The sequence below is a fragment of the Barbus barbus genome (genome assembly GCF_936440315.1).
Source record: "Barbus barbus genome assembly, chromosome: 50".
In the NCBI taxonomy this organism is placed as follows: domain Eukaryota; kingdom Metazoa; phylum Chordata; class Actinopteri; order Cypriniformes; family Cyprinidae; genus Barbus; species Barbus barbus.
The window spans coordinates 263,345-279,229 of NC_136728.1; the positions used below are offsets into that span (position 1 = coordinate 263,345).

Sequence of the window (15,885 nt, forward strand, 5' to 3'; positions counted from 1 at the left end):
GTGGAGAGAGCGCTGGACATTCACTCCCCCCACCTACAATCCCTGCCGGCCCGAGTCTCGAACCCACAACCTTTGGATTACGAGTCCGACTCTCTAACCATTAGGCCACGACCTCACGACACAGACACAGACAGAGACAGAGACACAGACACAGACACAGACACAGACACCGACACCGGGGAGTAACGAGTACACCAGATGAAATCAAACTGAATGGACAGGACTATAAATACACAGGATAATCATAGATAATTAGACAAACACAGCTGGACAAGAATTAACTAATAATCACATTAAACAAGGACAGGAAACAACCCAAATATGGAAACAAGAGGCGTGAACACATGACACAGGCGACAGAGGTCTGACAGCTATTGATTCTGCTTCATTATAAACACTGTATCTGACCTGAGGTCAGTGCAGAGGTCAGGACTGATGTGATTGCAGGCAAGAGTTTAATACATTTCCAGTCATTGAAAATAATATTAAAGGGAAATTTTTTTTTGTAAATTTGAGCATTTCAGGAAAAACTCTACTAAAACTTAAATGATTTACAAATAAGAAAATAGTATTTAAACAATATAGTGATTAATGTTAAAACCAAAAAAATATATATATATTGCAGATAATGGCACTACAGATACTACCATTTCAAACAAGCAAATAATATAATTTTTTTCTTTCTTGCAGCTGGGTTCTAATTATCGATAGTGTTTGGTTGTGTTGCGCATTCAATGATAATGTCTCTCAGTATAAACTAACACAGGACAGGTCATATTATTCTCCACCTACACCATGGCAATGTGATCTCTCGAGTGCCATGGAGGGAACGAGTGGAACAGGAAACAAACGTCAATGTAGTCTCAGCCTCAGATGTCACACCCACGGAACGTTGGCTAAACATCTGATGCATATGGCACACTTTTATGGAAACACTTCAGGAATGTCGAAGTCGTAATCTGACTGGTTGAATTAAACCGGATTTCCAGGAGACGCGAGTGTCGCGTTTATTTTCGGTCCGCCGGGAAACAAAGATTCTGTGGCGCCAAACCCCCTCACGAAAGAAGAAAGCCGTCGTGTTTATAAATGTGATGACAAACGCTTATCAGGGTCAACTAAACGCTGGATTTTCAAAAGTATGTGAAATACTTAAATTTTGCGGCATAGAATCTTTAAAATACATCCGAGAGTTTGTTATTGTGGCGACATTTTCACGCCCCGAAACGTGACGCTAAACGAAATGAACTATGATTGGTTGTTTGATATGTCGGTCAAACGGCCTCATTTAAAAATGAGTGTTACATTATTACAGTGTGTTACAGCTGGCCATTTTGAACAAAGTATCAACCAGCACAAACAATTTCAGTGAGAAAGGCCTCTTGTGAATGGATCATCATGATAATGGGTTTATTTGAATGAATGTGGAGCAAAAGCTGCTCTCCAGCACAAATATTTACATTTCCGTCCATTGATGGGTCAGAAAGTGCTGTGCTTTTATTCCCATGTACAGTGAGGTCAGAATCATTCACTGCTCTCCACTAGGAGTCATTTACAGAGTAAGCACACATCTACAGGCTAATCTGGCTGGCGAGAGTGAGACGGGCATGTCCCTATCTCCTCCCGTATCTGCCAGATCTGGTGTCCCGTCTCTCGGGGAAGCGGTTCCTTCCCCCCGAGATGAGGACTCAACGCTTCGTCTCTCTTCCTCTGAGGAGGTTGACGTGATGAGCGTTGATGAGGTTTCGCCGCCTCTCTCGCCCCAGTATGAGGAGTTGCTAGAGGTGGTTACTCGGGGTGTGGCCAAGCTCGACATCAGTTTGCCCCCCGAGCAAACATCTGTGCCGCATTATAGTCTCCTTGATGAGCGTTTTCTACGCTCGCGGCCGCCACCTCTACACAGGAGCCTTCCGTTTTTCCCCGGTTAAACCCTATTCGTCCCGCCCATTCGTTCCCGCCTCTGATTGCTACGGTAATGTGCGGGAATTGGATGTGCGCGGGTACAAGGCGATGCCCCAGATCGAGCAGACGCTCGCAAGCTATCTGTCTCCTTCCACGGCATCGTCTCTGAAGACTCCTACTCTGCCCACTAAGCCTCTGCTCACCACATCATCCTTAGTGGGCAGGGGGTATGCGGCAGCAGGTCAGGCCGGTGCGTGTCTGCACACTATGTCAGTGTTGCAGGCGTACCAGGCCGAACTGCTGAGAGAGTTAGATGAGGGCGGGGATATCAGAGCTGATGATATCTCCGAGCTCAGGAGAACCGCTGATCTTGCCCTCCGTGCCACCAAGGAGCTATGGTGGCAACGGAGAGGCATTTATGGCTGACCCTGTCCGATATTAAGGAATAGGACAGGGTCTGCCTTCTGGATGCCTCGCTTCAGCCTTCTGGCCTGTTCGGCGACGCTGTTCGTCGACAGGTTTCAGGAGGCTCGCAAGCAAGCGGAGGCGTTCCAGCGGTTCCTCCCCCGTCGCTCTCTAACTCTGGAGGCTGCTGGGCGGGAGTAGCCTCCTCCGCATGCCAGCTCCTCACACAGGGCAGCGCAGAAACAGAGCGTCGCCTCTCGTGCTCCCCCGCGGTGGAGCCGAGAGCGGCGGCGCTCTGCACCGGGGACCTCGCGGGCAAAGGCAGATCTGAGGGATGTCTTGTCGGCCAAGAGGTCCTCGGCAAAGTCCCAGGACTACGGAGGGCGACCCCTACTGGGGCGGAGCGGCTTACACCGCGGTACTCGGTGACCGTCTCCCCTCGGTGCCCTCCGGGGACCTGTCTACCAACCCTGCCGCTGTTCCAGGGCACAGCGGGTCCCAGCGAGTATCTTCCTCAGGTTTCTCCGTCTGTGATTACAGCGGGCCTGAGACACTCGCCTCAGCCGCCAGATCGCACGTCTCCTTTCGGTGCGCCGCATCGAGGCAGCGGTCTGGCCGCTTCTCTGACACCAGAGGTCAGTCTCGAGAGACTGATTCCCTTAGGCAAGGCAAGTTTATTTATATAGCATATTTCATACACAGTGGTAATTCAAAGTGCTTTACATAAAAGAAAGTGAAATAGACATTAAAAATCAATAAAAACATGGAAATAAAAATAATAAAAACAAGGAATTTTAAAATAATATAGAAATTGATTTAAAATGAATTTAAAGAAAATGATTATACATCAAATTCATTGCAGTCAGTTCGGACAAATAGCACAGTGCTCATTCAAATGCACAGTTAAACAGATGAGTTTTGAGTCTTGATTTAAATGTGGCTAATGTTTTAGCACATCTGATCTCTTCTGGAAGCTGGTTCCAACTGCAGGCCGCATAATAGCTAAAAGCAGACTCCCTTTGTTTTGTGTGAACCCTTGGTATTTCTAACTGACTCCATCCTAATGATCTGAGTGGTCTGTTCGGTTTATATTCAGTGAGCATATCAGCAATATATTTAGGTCCTGGGCCATTGAGTGATTTATAAACAAGTAAAAGTACTTTAAAATCAATCCTAAATGTAACTGGAAGCCAGTGTAAGGTCCTGAGGACTGGTATGATATGCTCAGATTTTCTGGTTCTAGTCAGAATCCTGGCAGCAGCATTCTGGATGAGCTGCAGTTGTCTAATGGTCTTCTTGGGAAGGCCGGTGAGGAGACCATTACAGTAACCCACCCTGCTGGTGATAAAGGCATGAACAAGTTTCTCCAAGTCTTGACTGGAAACAAAACATCTAATTCTTGCAATGTTTTTGAGATGATAGTATGCTGATTTAGTTACTGCTTTGACATGACTACTGAAACTAAGGTCTGTCTCCAGAATCACCCCAAGATTTCTGACTTGATTTTTAGTTGTTTGACCCCTAGAGTCAAGGTATGCATTCACCTTGAGAACTTCATCTTTGTTTCCAAATGCAATGACTTCAGTTTTCTCCTTGTTTAACTGAAGAAGGTTCTGGCACATCCAACTGTTAATTTCATCAATGCATTGGCAGAGGGTGTCAATGGGGCTGTAGTCATTTGGAGATAAGGCTAGGTAAATCTGGGTATCTGGCAATTTGGTTCTTCATCATTATCTGACTTAGTGGGAGCATATACAGGCTAAACAAGAGCGGTGCAAGAATTGAGCCTTGTGGGACTCCACATGTCATGGCCGTCCACTTAGACTTATGCTCTCCTATACTCACATAATAACCTCTCCCTTCTAAGTATGATCTGAACCATTTGAGTGCCATCTAGTAGTACCAGCACTGATATTTTGCCAGAATCAGAATTGAGGCGAATATCATTTATTATCTTAATGAGTGCTGTCTCTGTGCTGTGATGTGCTCGGAAACCAGATTGAAAATTGTCCAGATATCCATTTGACTTTAAGTAGTTGTTCAGCTGATTAAAAACGACCTTTTCAATAATCTTACCTATGAAAGGAAGATTTGATATGGGTCTATAGTTGCTCAACATGGTGTTATCAAGATTGCGCTTTTTCAGAAAGGGCTTAACAACTGCAGTTTTGAGGGAGTTTGGAAAAGTCCCAGAAAGACGTGAGGCGTTCACCACTTCTAAGAGATCAGCTTCTAAACAGTTAAGCACATTTTTGAAAAAGGGGAAGTGTGTCAAGATAGCAGGTTGAAGATTTAAGGTGCTGTACTATTTCTTCCAAAATTTTGTTATCAATTTTTTTTAAAACACACAGTCACTTCTTTTTGAAATTGCGGTCGAATCTGTGTGACCTCTGCATAACTTGAGGATGTGCCAATCTCCTTTCTGATATGCAAACTCTGCTGTCGGAGAGCATTTCACTGGGAATCTGACTTGGGGGGTTTGTCAGTCTCTCAACAGTCGCAAAAAGAGTGCGAGTGTTGTTTAAGTTACTGTTTATAAGGTTAGAAAAGAAAGTCTGTCTAGCTGTGACTAGTTCCACATTGAAAGCATGAAGGCTGTCTTTATAGATGCTATAGTGAATTTCGAGTTTCGTCTTCCGCCACATCCGCTCAGCTTTTCTGCATTGTCTTTTCATGCTCTGAACTGCTGTAGATCATCCTTAGTAGATCATTTGGCAGCCTGGCAGCGACTGCCGAAGGTGTCTCCTTGGGTCCTGCACACGGTAGAGAATGGCTATTGTATCCAGTTTGATGGGCCAACTCTGCCGTTCAACGGGGTTGTTGTGACTGCGGTCCGCCCCGAGCAGGCTCTGGTTTTGGCGTCTCGTAGCCACACTTCCGGCATCCCTGCCAGCGCTTGCTTCATGACTTGAATCTGACGCCGGCTCCGCCGCACGTGCTTATATACTTCCTGGTCGTGACGTCACCCGCCCATGACGCCTCGCCTTCTTTTTGACTGATTACAGGTGATATTTAGAGCGTGGTCACGCTGAAGGCATTCCCATAGCGCTTTCGGACGCAGCTCCCGTTCCCTTCAGGGAACCTGGGTTACATACATAACCTAGTACGTTAATCATAGCTAATTAGACAAACACAACTGGACAAGAATTAACTAATAATCACACCAAACAAGGACAGGAAACAAACCAAATTTGGAAACATGAGGTCTGACATAACGCTCTGGGGTGGGCACTCTGGAGGCCTCTCAGGACACACACAGACAGGAACACAGGACGGGGACCTCCAGAGTGGAACAGATAGAACGGAGGCCATGGCGGAGCAAGGGGCTCAGGAGGCCATGGGGGTGCAGGGAGCACAGGAGGCCATGGCAGGTGGTCTTCATGGCCGTAGCCTCGTCCCTCTGCCCGGCCACCCCAGCCAGCTAGGGGGTAGAGGGTAGACAGGACAGGACAGGACAGGACAGGACAAGAGAGCCCACACAGGGCTAAACACACAGGAACAGGACAGCCCATAGGAACAGGAAGCCTTCCTGCGCTAGCTAGGAAGCTGAGGCTTCTTCTGGGCGTGACAAGGAGTCAGGGACCCTCACAGGGTCCCTCAGCAAAAGCTTCCACTTCAACAACAAGGCCCAGACGAGTCTCCGTGGACAAGACCGACAGACATGACAAATTAAAACTGTTCCTGAGGGCAAGACAAGACTTAAAACGGCACTCCTGGCCGGAACTAGGGAACTGGAGTCAGTGGCGGGCCGGCGGGCTTGCCACATTAACTGCAGGCGGGCTTGCCACATTCGCTCCAGGCGGGTTGGCTTTCCCCGCGGACGGTGGACTTAAGTGAGCAGCCCAAGTAGATATCGCTGCAGCCCAGAGACCAGCAAGCGGGTGGAGCTTACGCCAAGAAGTGCCGCAAGTAGGCTGGATTTCATCGTAATTTAAAATGATATAAAAATACAGCATTTTCATAGTAGTTGAAACTGAAATTCTTAGTCATCAAACTGTCATTATTCTGTGTGTCCAATACCATTCATTGTCAACATTGAAATCACGTCTTTACTCCTTTTGGCATGCTTGATGATGGTATCATTTTAAACCCTTTAACTGTAGTAGCGAATTTAAGCATACTGGATATAACATTTTACTTCTACAATTCTTCTACAGTAGCCTACCAAGAAACATTAAAGTGAGATGCAGTTAGGAGGTAAGTGAAGTGAAGTGACATTCAGCCAAGTATGGTGACCCATACTCGGAATTCGTGCTCTGCATTTAACCCATCCAACGTGCACACACACACACAGCAGTGAACACACACACACCGTGAACATACACCCGGAGCAGTGGGCAGCCATTTTATGCTGCAGCGCCCGGGGAGCAGTTGGGGGTTCGGTGCCTTGCTCAAGGGCACCTCAGTCGTGGTATTGAGGGTGGAGAGAGCGCTGGACATTCACTCCCCCCACCTACAATGCCTGCCGGCCCGAGTCTCGAACCCACAACCTTTGGATTACGAGTCCGACTCTCTAACCATTAGGCCACGACCTCACGACACAGACACAGACACAGACACAGACACAGACACAGACACAGACACCGACACCGGGGAGTAACGAGTACACCAGATGAAATCAAACTGAATGGACAGGACTATAAATACACAGGATAATCATAGATAATTAGACAAACACAGCTGGACAAGAATTAACCAATAATCACATTAAACAAGGACAGGAAACAACCCAAATATGGAAACAAGAGGCGTGAACACATGACACAGGCGACAGAGGTCTGACAGCTATTGATTCTGCTTCATTATAAACACTGTATCTGACCTGAGGTCAGTGCAGAGGTCAGGACTGATGTGATTGCAGGCAAGAGTTTAATACATTTCCAGTCATTGAAAATAATATTAAAGGGAAATTTTTTTTTGTAAATTTGAGCATTTCAAGAAAAACTCTACTAAAACTTAAATGATTTACAAATAAGAAAATAGTATTTAAACAATATAGTGATTAATGTTAAAACCAAAAAAAATATATATATTGCAGATAATAGCACTACAGATACTACCATTTCAAACAAGCAAATAATATAATTTTTTTCTTTCTTGCAGCTGGGTTCTAATTATCGATAGTGTTTGGTTGTGTTGCGCATTCAATGATAATGTCTCTTAGTATAAACTAACACAGGACAGGTCATATTATTCTCCACCTACACCATGGCAATGTGATCTCTCGAGTGCCATGGAGGGAACGAGTGGAACAGGAAACAAACGTCAATGTAGTCTCAGCCTCAGATGCCACACCCACGGAACGTTGGCTAAACATCTGATGCATATGGCACACTTTTATGGAAACACTTCAGGAATGTCGAAGTCGTAATCTGACTGGTTGAATTAAACCGGATTTCCAGGAGACGCGAGTGTCGCGTTTATTTTTGGTCCGCCGGGAAACAAAGATTCTGTGGCGCCAAACCCCCTCACGAAAGAAGAAAGCCGTCGTGTTTATAAATGTGATGACAAACGCTTATCAGGGTCAACTAAACGCTGGATTTTCAAAAGTATGTGAAATACTTAAATTTTGCGGCATAGAATCTTTAAAATACATCCGAGAGTTTGTTATTGTGGCGACATTTTCACGCCCCAAAACGTGACGCTAAACGAAATGAACTATGATTGGTTGTTTGATATGTCGGTCAAACGGCCTCATTTAAAAATGAGTGTTACATTATTACAGTGTGTTACAGCTGGCCATTTTGAACAAAGTATCAACCAGCACAAACAATTTCAGTGAGAAAGGCCTCTTGTGAATGGATCATCATGATAATGGGTTTATTTGAATGAATGTGGAGCAAAAGCTGCTCTCCAGCACAAATATTTACATTTCCGTCCATTGATGGGTCAGAAAGTGCTGTGCTTTTATTCCCATGTACAGTGAGGTCAGAATCATTCACTGCTCTCCACTAGGAGTCATTTACAGAGTAAGCACACATCTACAGTCATGATGCCTCTGGATAATCAGACCAGCAACCACCCAAAATCAGTCTTGCTGCTAATATTATCGCTGACGTTCAGAGGACACTTCACACTTTCTCTCAAGCATATACTAATCATGAAACATTTTATAATCGCCAAAGAAATGATGGTAGATAAATGTGAATCTGGAAGCTGTCTACGATGATTTATAATTTAAAGTAGGGGATTTTTAAAGCGCTGCTTCTTCAGTGACCCCCCCCCCCCCCCATCTCTATGAGGATGTGCATTTTGGAAACAAACACACTACAAATATATTGAACTGAATAAATTTCCGTATATTTTCTGTCTTTGGCATTATGTCACAATACACCTACAACCTCCACATCCTGGCCGATTAAGGCATGCGTTTCTTCCCAACAGACATCAATTATTCATCTGCTCTTGTCAGACATTGTGTCTATATTTGCCATTTGAAATGGATCATCTTTCAGAATAAAAATTGAATTTTCTTCTCAGAGATGATGCATATGGAGAAAAGTCTGAATCTTCATGTCAGTTTCTTCACTTGTTGGTCAAACAGAAGATACTTTTGGATAAGCTGTCAGCTGAAGGTGCTGTATTATTCATGTGCATCCTGAAGTTATTCTGACTCGCAGCATTCCCTGTTTGTCATTAACATATTGACACGATCGTATCCTGAGTTTTTTGGCCTGTTTTTGAGTGACATCAAAGATTAAATGAGCTGAAACGCTGTGATTACATCATATCTGACGCTCTGTGCAGGCGTGCTGTTATATCACAGGTAAATCTGTGTGTGTGTGTGTGTGTAAGCAGATGGAAAGTCCAGTGGAGCACAGAAAAGCACCTGTCCAAACTGCTGGCGTGTGCAATGCTAATTGTTCATCAGGGGTGGAAGGCAAGCTCATCTCGCAGTGATTCAGAGTCACCGTGAACATGAATGAGCAGCAGAACACACCACGCTCAGTTCCTGCTAAACCTCCTCTTGCTGACTGATGGAGCGACGAGCCATGAATCACACGGGCTTCCGTTCAGGCTGCTGTCTTCATTCACATAAGCACATCAATATATATTTAGATTCTCAACAAAGGTAGGGCCTAATGCTTTTGCTTGGTTTCTTCTTATTGATCTTACAATATACACCCAGTAAAAAAAATCTGTTAACTCAAAAACATATATTGTCGATCTTAGTTTTTTTCTTTTCTTTTTGTTTTTCTTTTTTTATCGACAAATTCATTTATATATATATTTATATAAAAACGTGTTGGTGAGGAGGCAGACCATGTTAGAAACAAAATGACAAAACAAAAGATAGCAGGTCACATATGTTTATGTTCTGGGCATGTATTTATGAGTAACTTGGTGTGATTACTGTCAGAGACAAACACACACAGGTAATCACTGACTCTGACCTGCAATCTGAGCCTGTCTCACTCTCAACAACACACATCAGCATCTATTACTGCACATTACAATGGGAATACTGTTTGCTTCTGCTTCCTCTTCATATCCACCTTATTTTTGTAAGTAAGCTATTTTCTGTGATTCATTACCCGCCAAAGGCAAATAACTAGAAGAATAACAGTGCTGTAAACAGTGGGTAGGTTACAAACACATTCAAGTTATTCTACACCTGCTTATGTTAATAAAGCTGGATAAAATGGACTCTTTGATATACTTCTTTTGCTTAATTTTAATGACTTAATTTTAAAGCGGTAACAAGGCATGAATGTTCACTTACATCTTTCCAGAGATTGAGGAATAGCTGCTCTGTCTGGAGCTCTGCGGTGTGGCCATTCTGACTCCTTACTTCAACATCGCACCTATGAAACACAAGATTCACAGACTGAATGCATGCCATCATCAAGAGCTCACAGAACAGCAGATCTCACCAAGCAGTTACACTGACCACTACTATTATGTACTACTGCTATTATATACAGTAGTATTTATAAAAGCCTGTCTGCCTGAAGAGAAATGAATTACTGTGCCTCTAAAATTGGCCAGAGGGCTGGAAACAGCATTTGAATGGCATGAAATGTAATTTGTGGATTTGATCAAGCTTGGGTCAGAAAGTACCAAAATTATTTCTGAGTGACTGATTATCTACAAATTGCCAAGAGATGCTATATAGCAACCCAAAAAAACTCTGTTGTGGAGATCAGCGTCCAGAGCAGGCGTTTTTCTGCTGCTGATGACTGCATGGATGGAGCAAAGGAACCAGCGTGGACCTCGTCAAAAACACCAGACAGGATCTAGACACGTACTGCATAACATCCACAGGTAAAACTTTAGATAAACTTCTAATTACTGCTTATTGATAGTAAATAAGTTAGTTGTAGTAGAAGTTATGTTTAGGTATAGGGTTAAGAGGTCTAAAATATGGTCATGCAAAATAAGACATTACTATGTGCTTTATAAGCATATAAACAGCCAATATGCTGCAATATAAGCAAGGTGCATGCTAATAAGCAACTAGTTAACAGTGAATAGTGCTCCCTAATCTAAAGTATTACCAAAATACAAGTTAAAAATGCACTATATCAGGTAAAATGCATTTAATGCTAGTCTAATGAAGGAAAATAAATGATTCACTAGAAAATTTGTTTTGATATAAAATGTGATGTTTACCTACTAGTTTGTTATTCAGTTCATTACATTTAGTAGACAATAGGTCCCATAGAGTAAATTACATTGTATCACTTGAACCTGGGCAAAGTAATTGTCAGTCACAGAGCTAGTCACAATTGCTAAAGCTTATTGGCAATTTAAAACGTTATTGTCCAACATGATCACAAATTAGCTTTCCAACTAAGGAAAATCAATATATATATATATATATATATATATATATATATATATATGGCTTTACAGTAGTGATTTTATCTCTCACAACAGAGTAATAACCAGGTGGTCACCATAAATACACTTTGCTAATTATTAGGTTATAGATAGTGTGGTGAACAGCACATTCCAGGGTCCCGTTCACGGCCGGACACCTCTCTGACCTCAGCAGTGGACAAAGGTTTGCTGTGTTTTGACTGAACCTCATGCAAGAAGAAGTTATCTGGTACCAAAGCCGGGAAGGGCAGGACTTCTCATTGACCCACATGCAGTTTCTGCCCTTCAGCCATCTAGAGACTAGGCCAGGTTTTGGCCTGTGACCACCGTATGAATTCCTTAGGACCTCCGGATAAAGCAGCAGTGGGTGAAGCAAGGATCCATCCAAATCCATTCATAACTGTGTTTTCAAAACTTAAAACTGATGCAACTACAACATATCCGGCTTCAGAAGTGGACATTCGACCGAAACTGTCTTGCTTTCTGTTGTTGAAGCCCTAAGACTTGCAAAAGCGGCTTCCAAATCTTCATTACTTATCTTGCTGGATCTGTCTGCTGCTTTTGATACGGTCAACCATCAGATCCTCTTGTCAACCCTATTGAGAAAGGGCATCTCAGGAACCGCACTCCAGTGGTTTGAGTCTTACCTCTCTGATAGGTCCTTCAAAGTATCTTGAAGAGGTGAGGTATCCAAGCCGCAACATCTAACTACTGGGGTGCCTCAGGGCTCAGTTCTTGGACCAATTCTCTTTTCTGTCTACATGGCATCACTAGCTTCTGTCATTCAGAAACATGGCTTTTCATATCACTGCTATGCTGATGACACTCAACTCTACCTCTCATTCCATCCCGATGATCCGACGATAGCTGCTCGCATCTCAGCGTGTCTAACAGACATTTCTTGCTGGATGATGGACCATTACCTTCAACTCAACCTAGCTAAGACAGAACTGCTTGTGGTTTCAGCTAACCCATCGCTTCATCACAATCTCACCTTCCAGTTAGGCTCATCTACCATAACTCCTTCAAAAACAGCCAGAAACCTTGGAGTTGTGATTGATGATAAGCTGAATTTCTCAGACCACATTGCTAAAACTGCACGGTCCTGCAGATTTGCATTATACAATATTAAGAAGATCAGGCCGTTTCTCTCGGGAACATGCAACACAACTCCTTGTTCAGGCTCTTGTTCTGTCCAGACTTGACTATTGCAATGCTCTCTTGGCAGGTCTTCCAGCCAATTCTATTAAACCTCTACAATTAATCAAAAATGCCGCTGCAAGATTAATCTTTAATGAGCCGAAAAGAACACACGTCACGCCTCTGTTCATCAATTTGCACTGGCTACCAATAGCTGCTCGCATTAAATTCAAGGCATTAATGTTTGCCTACAGAACCACCACTGGCTCTGCACCCCTTTACTTAAATTCATTAATTCAGACTTATATGCCCTCTAGAAGCTTGCGTTCTTCAAGTGAACGACGCATTATTGTACCATCCCAAAGACACACAAAAACACTTTCACGGACTTTTTCATTAACTGTTCCCATCTGGTGGAATGACCTTCCCAATTCAATCCATGTAGCCGAATCCTTACCCATCTTCAAGAAACGGCTAAAAACTCATCTCTTCCATCTTTACTTGACCCTCTAACTCTAGCACTCTCTATTCTAATTTTATTTTATCTATGTCTTTTTATTAAAAAATAAAAAAATAAATAAAAATGAATAATAATAATATTTATCTGTACTGCGTTAGGCTAACTGAGACTTGTAATAGCACTTGCACGTTGTTACTCTTTTGTTGGTTTTGATTGCTTCTTATGTCCTCATTTGTAAGTCGCTTTGGATAAAAGCGTCTGCTAAATGGCTAAATAAAATAAATAAATAAATAAAAACTACAACATATCCATTTCATACTTATTCAGAGAAATAAGTATTCTCAGTGAAAGGTATGTGTAGTGCAACATCTTACACAAATTTAGCTGTTAACGGACAAATGAATGCATGAATGATGGTTTGATCAAGTTTGGACTTTATGCATTCAAAACATTGCCACAGGTATTCTGGTAGTGGTTTGATAAGTGATTAATGCATCAGTGAGTGACACTGTGTATTTGGACTATACAAATAAATTCCACAGGAGGAATGAAGGGTGGGCCACACCATGACAGAAACCAGATATGCACAAAGCCCTGAGAGTCCTAACATTGTATGACCTGTGCTGGCAAAATGAGTCGCAATGATCACATTTTCAAAAATCTCCATTAACAGACCTTTAAAATGATGTATAATTTGTTGGAATCAGACAAATAAAGGACTGAGCAACACCTGTTTGAAGTCGATAGAGTCAGCAAAGTCAGTTTTGAGAAAAAGACAAAGTTTTCTGAAGGTTACAAAGCAAAATCAGCTAGCAATGTTGCATCTTTTCCTCCAGTTCCAATTAATTATCACAATGTAGCTGTTTTTTTTTTTATTTTATCTTTGTTATTATAAATAAGAACATGTAAAAACAACAGTAGAATAAATATAAGAAACAAATAATACATTACCTTTTTCATTTTACATTTAAACAAAAGCATTCAAGAAAAACATAATCAAATGTAAAAAAATCCTTTAGTGAATTCATTACAAATAATTTCATTATTAAAACTACAAAAGCAGTTAAATCAAGAGCAGCTCTTCTTGTGTCGTTTGATTTGCATTAATGCGACAGACAGACTATACTGTATATTAAGACCTACTGTAATGCATGGATGTCATATAACAGTTCCCCAGACATCCACTTAACAGATTATGTTTGTGTGAACTCTTAAATACTGTACTTCTGTGTATATGTGTATATTTATCTGGAATGTCAGAAAATTTACAAATAAAGATAATTTTAGATGTTTGATTACTATTTGGAGCATTGGGATTGTTAGATGAGGGCTTAATGAACTCATTTTTTTGAAAACCTCAAATTCAAATAAAAATAATAATTTTTCTCTATTTTTTGCCTGTAGCTCAAAATTAGTCTATATGCCCATTCACACTCATTTTGCCTGCAAGGGTCACATATATTTGTTTCTGTTTTTCTGTGAATTTTTGTGAAATTTATTTGTGGATCATTATTGCAAATATGAAATATTTCTAACCCCATACAAGCCCTGCAGCGCCCATTTCCCCAATCAGTTGAGCCCCACAGATAATGACGGAGGCCAGGACACTTTAGTGCTGGGACTGATGGCAGCCAGGTGGCCTCTGAGAGGCAACAGAGCATCTGTTCTCATCAGCCAAGGGAGCAGCATCAGTCCATGCAGCTGGACATCAGACTGTGCCAGTATATATGGCCGCTTCTAGTCTTGCGTTACTCCATGTGTGGGTAAGTTATGTAATTGTAACGCTCTTCCCAAGTCTGGTTAATGTTGTGTTATTAACACTGTTTTGTTTACATCTGCTATGTCTTGTTGGTAAAAATACAGATTTTGCAATGAGTGGTATATTTCCCACAGCGTCACGGTTTCAGTGATATTAGTGTGGTTGAGAGACTCTGTCCAGATTCATCTCCCAACATTGATCTAAATTGAAGAGGTTCTATTCTCGTCCTGTCCTCTCCTCCATAGTAATTTTATTACACTGCCAAAAGAATATGTCTTATCTTCTGATTTACTGGCAGAATGCCATCCAGTGAGTCAGTAAGCTTTAGTGCTTATTCCATGTTATTTATTGATGTATCCCATTTACATAATTCAATTTACACAAGTTGCTAACCGTGGAAGCCTGTGCTCTCTTCTGATTTATTTAATGACATCCTGCATCAGGACAGTTTATAGTTTACGCATCTATGCTGGAAGATGGTATCTATGATTTTGGAGTATGAATAATGCTGTCTCATGAAAAGTCCGTAAAATACACGGATGACGACAAACAACATGGAGCGTGAGTGTCTGGATCCTGATATACTGAAATCAGATCCACAGAAGTGTCCAGACACCATGCCAGAAACATGAAGACACGGCGCAGACACAGACACAGACCATCATAACAGTGGTGTCACAATCCTATACCCAGTGACTAAAAATGAACTGTCAAAAGGCAATTGTGGCCTAATGGTTAAAGAGTTGGACTCATAACCTGGCATGAAATGTTGGTGGGGTAAGTGAATGACCAGCACTTTCTTTTATCCACATCTGAGGTGCCCCTGAACAAAGCAAACCGATGGATAGATGTATGCACCCACAGCTCCTGGAAACCACATCTAATTCCTTGCTAAATCCACTTGGTGAATAAAACTCGATCTAAATGCAGGGCCAGAACAAAGACGTTCTACTTCGGCCTACATTGTCAGTTTTAATGTTTCCATTGAAAGGCTCCCTGTCTTTTTCTTTCTCAAGAGCTGTCATTAAAACCACCTACAACATGAACATACAAATTGAAGTAGACAAGTCAAGCATGTCAATGACCATTAGCATTCACTTAAGTGACATGTCAAGTGCCATTGAAAATGATCTCATCATTTCACTATAAGAGCCAATTTCCCTGGAATCAAGTGATTTGATATTGTGGTGACTAATGTAATAGTGGGATTTAGGCATCATTTTTAATGAAGGTGTACATGTTACAGAATAAAAAAGAGAAAGTAGTAACTTAGTTCTTGCAGAAACAGATTTTTCACTCTTTAGTCCAAAATACAATTTCAGTTTCTCAAATATTTTATCATCCAACAGGGTATTTGTGATGAAAGCTGTGCCTTTCTATAAATACTACAGCAGACTGG

At 42.0% G+C, this 15,885-nt stretch overlaps 1 protein-coding gene across 1 annotated transcript in view; it reads right to left on the reverse strand.

Moving 5' to 3' along the window:
• Window positions 1-15,885, reverse strand: part of insc (INSC spindle orientation adaptor protein) — a 118,829-nt gene that overhangs the window by 75,974 nt on the left and 26,970 nt on the right. The window contains exon 2 of the mRNA XM_079414492.1: window positions 10,028-10,109. Within this exon, the coding sequence (XP_079270618.1) occupies window positions 10,028-10,083 (56 nt within the window). The 5' untranslated portion in view covers window positions 10,084-10,109. The remainder of the gene's footprint in view (window positions 1-10,027; window positions 10,110-15,885) is intronic.